We start from the raw sequence: 5,062 nt of genomic DNA, 5'->3' as shown, positions 1-5,062 counted from the left end.
TTCTGGTGAAGCTAAGACCGATTCTTAATTTTCTGGTTTTGGAAGCTTTGTAGATTTCTTGATTGGATTTATACATAAATTGTACTTTGTGTATTAAAGATGGTGTTTTCGACTTACAAGTGAGGTAAAAAAGACAAGCATGAGAGAGAGAGAGAGAGAGATAAAATGTATTTTGTTTTAGTTTAATTTTTAATTGAATGGAAAATTAAATAATAAGGGGTAAAATTGTCTTTACAAAAAAAGTTCAAACAAAATTAGACCAAATTTACAAGAAAATGAAACTTTTGGACTACTAGTGTTAGTCCGAACTTTTTTGGCCAAAACATACAAGTTTTGACATACCACAAGGACCATTCTTGTAATTTTGTCTTGAATTTAAATAGACGAAGGGAGTAATTTAGAAAACATCTAATTTTCCAGGACTGTTGAAGCTAAGATATTTGCAAGAGGGACTAAACTTGTAATTCACTTCAAATGTTGTTGAATGCTTTCATCGATTAAAAACCCAAAACCCTAGCCAATCGTGCTCGCTTCCTTCCACCTTGCCTTTCCTATTTCTAGTAAAACCCTCCCAAAACCCTGCAAGTCACAACCTTTGTCTCTCGCCCTGTGAAAAATGCCTTTGGGAGATAATTTAGGAGACAAAAGCGACTCCAGATACTGTGGAGTAGAGACCGAGTTCAATGATGACATGCCTCATGTTCTTTCCCATAACATCAATGGCGGTTTTGATTTCGTCGTAGCTCCTTTGGTTAGTTTTCTTAGTTTTCTGTCTGTACATTTTGGTTTTCTTATGATTCGAGTGTTTTCACTCATCTGTGCCTGCTGCAATGCTCTTCTTTTTAACGGGGAACACCGAATTGAACGTGATACAGCATTATTCATTAGGGTGAAATTAAGAATTTCATCATTCTGGGTTTAGCGAGGACTTATGAACTCTTTAGATAAAAAAAACATAGAAGCTTGTGCTGCATTGCAATTAAGTGGCCCTAATTCGGATTTTATATTTCAGATGGAACCTGGATATAGACCTAGCTTAATTGATAATGCTAGCAAAGATTCTAGTGTGCTTCCTTTTGCTGGATCAGATTTGGTTTTAAGCCCATCACAATGGAGTAGTCATGTTGTTGGTATAATCTTATCCCTATTCTTCCATTTTTCAGTATAAAGCTTCGTTTAATTTTCTTTCTATTAATGGCTTCCACATGTTATCAGGCAAGATTAGCTCATGGATTGACTTAGATTCAGAAGATGATACTCTTCGTGAGGACTCTGAAATTGCTTTGAAGCAAGAATTAGCTTGGGCTTCTCATCTGTCTTTACAGGTTAAAAACATGCAATGTTTGTGCATTCTTTAATTACAAATTTGATTTTTTTTTAACCTTAAATAACATTTTTCATTTTCAGGCATGTCTTCTTCCTACACCCAAGGGTCCATCTTGTGGTAATTATGCAAGATGTGTGAATCAGATTCTACAAAACCTCAATAACATGCAGGTGTTGATAATTACTTAATTAGTTTTTGACTTTTACATATCTCACTTTTCATTTTCATTTTTCTTTATTCTTATTCTTCATTTCCATTCCAAAGCTGTGGCTTAGGATTCCTCTGGAGAAATCTGATGTTGATGATGATGCTGTCAATGGCATGGTGAGATTCCCTCACATGAGTAAAACAAAACAAGGGCAAATTTGTAAAAATGTTATGACTTTCTTTTTCTTTTTCTTATAGGCAATAGAGATTACAGACTCTTGGGAATTATGGAATTCTTTTCGTGTTTTATGTGAGCATCACAGCCAGCTGTCAGTTGCCCTTGATGTTCTGTGAGTAGAATTTAAATTTTTTCTTTTTTATTTATATATATAACATCTTTTAAATGATAGTAATTATTAACTCCAATTATATATATGTAATTTTAGGTCTTCATTACCTTCTGCAAATTCACTTGGGCGTTGGATTGGAGAGCCTGTTAAAGCTGCTATTCTTCATACTGATGTACACATACATATAACCAAACCTTAATTTTTATTTTTTTAAATGTAATTATTTTAAATTAACATTTTCTTTAATGATCTTCAGTCTTTTCTAACAAACGCACGTGGCTACCCTTGTCTATCTAAACGTCATCAGAATCTACTCAACAGTTTCTTTTACTATTCAATACAGGTATATTATATCATTTTATTGCTCTAATGACATAATAAATGTTTAAATTTATATCCACTAGGATTAATAAAAAAAGTCTTGTAAAATTTATTCAGATTGTGCTTTCTGGAAAACCAGTGCATAAGCTTCCTGCAACATCAGGTGTAAACCAAACTGATAACTATGCCCAACGTGAGTTTCCATTTTTTTCAATAAAGTTGTTATTATTTTTGTTTTGAATTAAATTTAATATTTTGTTACTCAGAAGCTCAAAGACATGACTTAAGGTCATATTTGGATTATGTTGGGTATTTATATCAGAAAATGGAACCCCTTCCTGAACAAGAACGATTTGAGGTGAGGTGTCCATTATTAATCCAATAATCCATTTTTAACATTTTTATAAATATTATAATATGATATCATATTATTATTATGCAGCTTGGATACAGGGATTTTCTACAATCTCCCTTACAAGTAAGTTAAGTTGTTTTTGCAAAATTTTTATTTTCAGGGATTTTCTATTTATCTTTATTGACTATTCTGTTCATTTCAGCCTCTCATGGATAATTTAGAAGCCCAAACTTATGAAACATTTGAAAAAGACAGCGTCAAATACATTCAGGTATTTTTTATTTAAATCAATTTGTAAATATTCTTTTTTTTTTTTTTAATTTTTAATCTTTTGATTTGTGACAGTATCAAAGGGCAGTGAGTAAAGCATTAGTGGATAGGGTTTCTGATGAGAACGCATCTGCAACAACTGTTGTAAGCCTTATTATTTTTCTTAAATCTATTTTTTTTCTTGAAATATGTATTTTCTGATGCCCTTTTTTGTCATTTTACAGGTGTTGATGGTTGTAGGTGCTGGACGAGGACCTCTTGTTAGAGCATCTTTACAGGTAAAACTTAAAACAACATCATTTGAAAATATTATTTATTTATTATTATTATTTTGTGAATAGGCTGCTGAAGAAACTGGACGCAAGTTGAAAGTTTATGCTGTAGAAAAGAATCCAAATGCAGTTGTCACACTTCATGTAAGTTGAGATTTTCATTTATTTTGTTTTTTATTATTGATAATATAACTTTTGTATATATTTTTTTTGAATAGAGTTTGGTTAAATTAGAGGGATGGGAGAATAACGTGGCAATAATTTCATGTGACATGAGATGCTGGGAAGCTCCAGAAAAAGCCGACATTTTGGTACACAAACTTTTTATTTTTTTTAATTACGTACTTTAATAATTAAATAGTATTAATAATTTAGAAATGTTTAATTTATTTGATATTTAGGTGAGTGAATTACTCGGTTCTTTTGGTGACAATGAGCTCTCACCCGAATGTCTTGATGGAGCTCAACGCTTCTTAAAGCCAGATGGAATCTCAATTCCTTCATCGTATGTATTTAATATTTTATTTTAATATAATATTTCTTTTATTTTATTTTTTTTTCGATTTTTTAATCTATACACGTATTCTGTTATTAGGTATACAAGTTTTATACAGCCCGTGACTACATCAAAGTTATATAACGATGTAAGTCGTTTCCCTATTTGATTTTATTTTTACTTTCCATTTTTTTTAAAAAAAAGTATAGATATTGATTATTTAATATTTTAAATTTAGGTGAAATTGCATAAAGATCTTTTACACTTTGAAACCGCTTATGTTGTAAAGCTACACCGTTTGTCCAAACTTTCTCCATCTCAATCTGTGAGTTTTTTACTTTTCTTCTCCATCTTTTCACATTTTAATAAAAGTGTTTTTTTTTTTTTTTAATAAAACCAAATTTATATTTTTTTTTAAATCAGGTTTTTACATTTACACATCCAAATTACTCCCCCAATAAAAGTAATGAACGATACAAGAAGCTTCGATTTGAAATGCCGAATGATACTGGATCAACTATTATTCATGGTAGAAATTTTTTTTCCTTTTTTTGGGATTAATGATGTCATATATAGAAGTTTATTTTAAATTTTTTTTTTTAAAATGTGGGTTTCTAGGGTTTGCTGGTTATTTTGATGCAATACTTTATAAAGACGTGCATTTGGGCATTGAACCAACAACTGCAACACCAAATATGTTCAGCTGGTGAGTTTCCATGAATTAAATTAAATCTTTTTTTTTTTCTTTTTTTATAGTAATTGTTAATTATTAGTATTTTATTTATACAGGTTTCCAATATTCTTCCCATTAAGGTCACCCATATACGTGAAAGCAGGGGCTCCTTTGGAATTTCACATTTGGCGGTGTTGTGGCAATACCAAAGTAAAATAAATTATTTTTAATTGTGGAAATCCTTGTTGCTATAATATAATTAATAATTAATTTGTTTGTTTTGTTTATATATAGGTTTGGTATGAATGGTGTGTGACCTCTCCAACATCATCTCCAATACACAACTCAAATGGGCGTTCATATTGGGTTGGTTTATAATCCAGTTTTGTAAAACGGGCGGGTTTTTTTTAATCCGGGTTTGTGGTATTATATGTATACGAAGCCTTTTTTTTTGGGTTAGTAAGATGACAACTGAGGCACTTTAAATGGAAGTTTTTTGCTGGTTTTTATGGAGAAGGATCTGTTTGTATTTATTTATACCACTTTGCTTGAATGAATTAGTTCTTAAATTAAGAGTTCACGTTGATGCTCTTTCAAAAAAAAAAAGAGTTCACGTTGATGCTTTTACTTTTTGTTGTGATTTTATTCTCTGGAGTTGGAGTTATAATGTAGACTTGTAGATTAAGGCTGTAGATTTTGAGACTAAATTTATAAAAATAAATAACTAGATAACTACAAATTTTTATTTGTTCGCTTATCATAATCTTTGGAAAAGTCTTTATGTTTTGGGTTATTAATGATTAAGTCATTGTTTTAAAAGTCCTTATATTTTTGTTATTAACCATCAAGTC

The 5,062-nt window shown here is 30.6% G+C and overlaps 1 protein-coding gene across 2 annotated transcripts; it reads left to right on the top strand.

Moving 5' to 3' along the window:
• Nucleotides 1–510: 510 nt before the first annotated feature.
• On the top strand, nt 511–4,748 carry LOC111903484 (protein arginine N-methyltransferase 1.5). Of its 2 annotated transcripts, none has more exons than XM_023899259.3 (23): nt 511–751; nt 1,013–1,130; nt 1,216–1,325; nt 1,408–1,497; nt 1,592–1,651; nt 1,733–1,824; nt 1,921–1,996; nt 2,081–2,167; nt 2,263–2,338; nt 2,415–2,503; nt 2,588–2,623; nt 2,703–2,771; nt 2,846–2,914; nt 2,995–3,048; nt 3,112–3,186; nt 3,261–3,353; nt 3,444–3,547; nt 3,638–3,686; nt 3,777–3,863; nt 3,962–4,067; nt 4,157–4,244; nt 4,328–4,421; nt 4,506–4,748. In XM_023899259.3, the coding sequence occupies exons 1-23, from the start codon at nt 617–619 to the stop codon at nt 4,587–4,589; spliced, it is 1,941 nt and encodes a 646-aa protein (XP_023755027.1). In that variant the 5' UTR covers nt 511–616; the 3' UTR covers nt 4,590–4,748. The 2 variants fall into 2 exon arrangements, with proteins under 2 accessions (XP_023755027.1, XP_023755019.1); XM_023899251.3 differs by having other exon boundaries at nt 2,412–2,503.
• Nucleotides 4,749–5,062: the final 314 nt, after the last annotated feature.

Source organism: Lactuca sativa, chromosome 5 (genome assembly GCF_002870075.4).
Source record: "Lactuca sativa cultivar Salinas chromosome 5, Lsat_Salinas_v11, whole genome shotgun sequence".
Taxonomy (NCBI): Eukaryota; Viridiplantae; Streptophyta; class Magnoliopsida; order Asterales; family Asteraceae; genus Lactuca; species Lactuca sativa.
The sequence above is the reverse complement of the archived record's forward strand: the minus strand, read 5'-3'. Positions and strand labels throughout refer to the sequence as shown.

Excerpts from the sequence above, each read along its gene's own strand:
- LOC111903484 (XM_023899251.3), top strand. The coding sequence starts at position 617 with ATGCCTTTGGGAGATAATTTAGGAGACAAAAGCGACTCCAGATACTGT. Across the intron at positions 1,326-1,407 it reads CTTCTCATCTGTCTTTACAG|GCATGTCTTCTTCCTACACC; the intron begins GTTAAAAACATG and ends TTTCATTTTCAG. Across the intron at positions 3,049-3,111 it reads TTGTTAGAGCATCTTTACAG|GCTGCTGAAGAAACTGGACG; the intron begins GTAAAACTTAAA and ends TTTTGTGAATAG.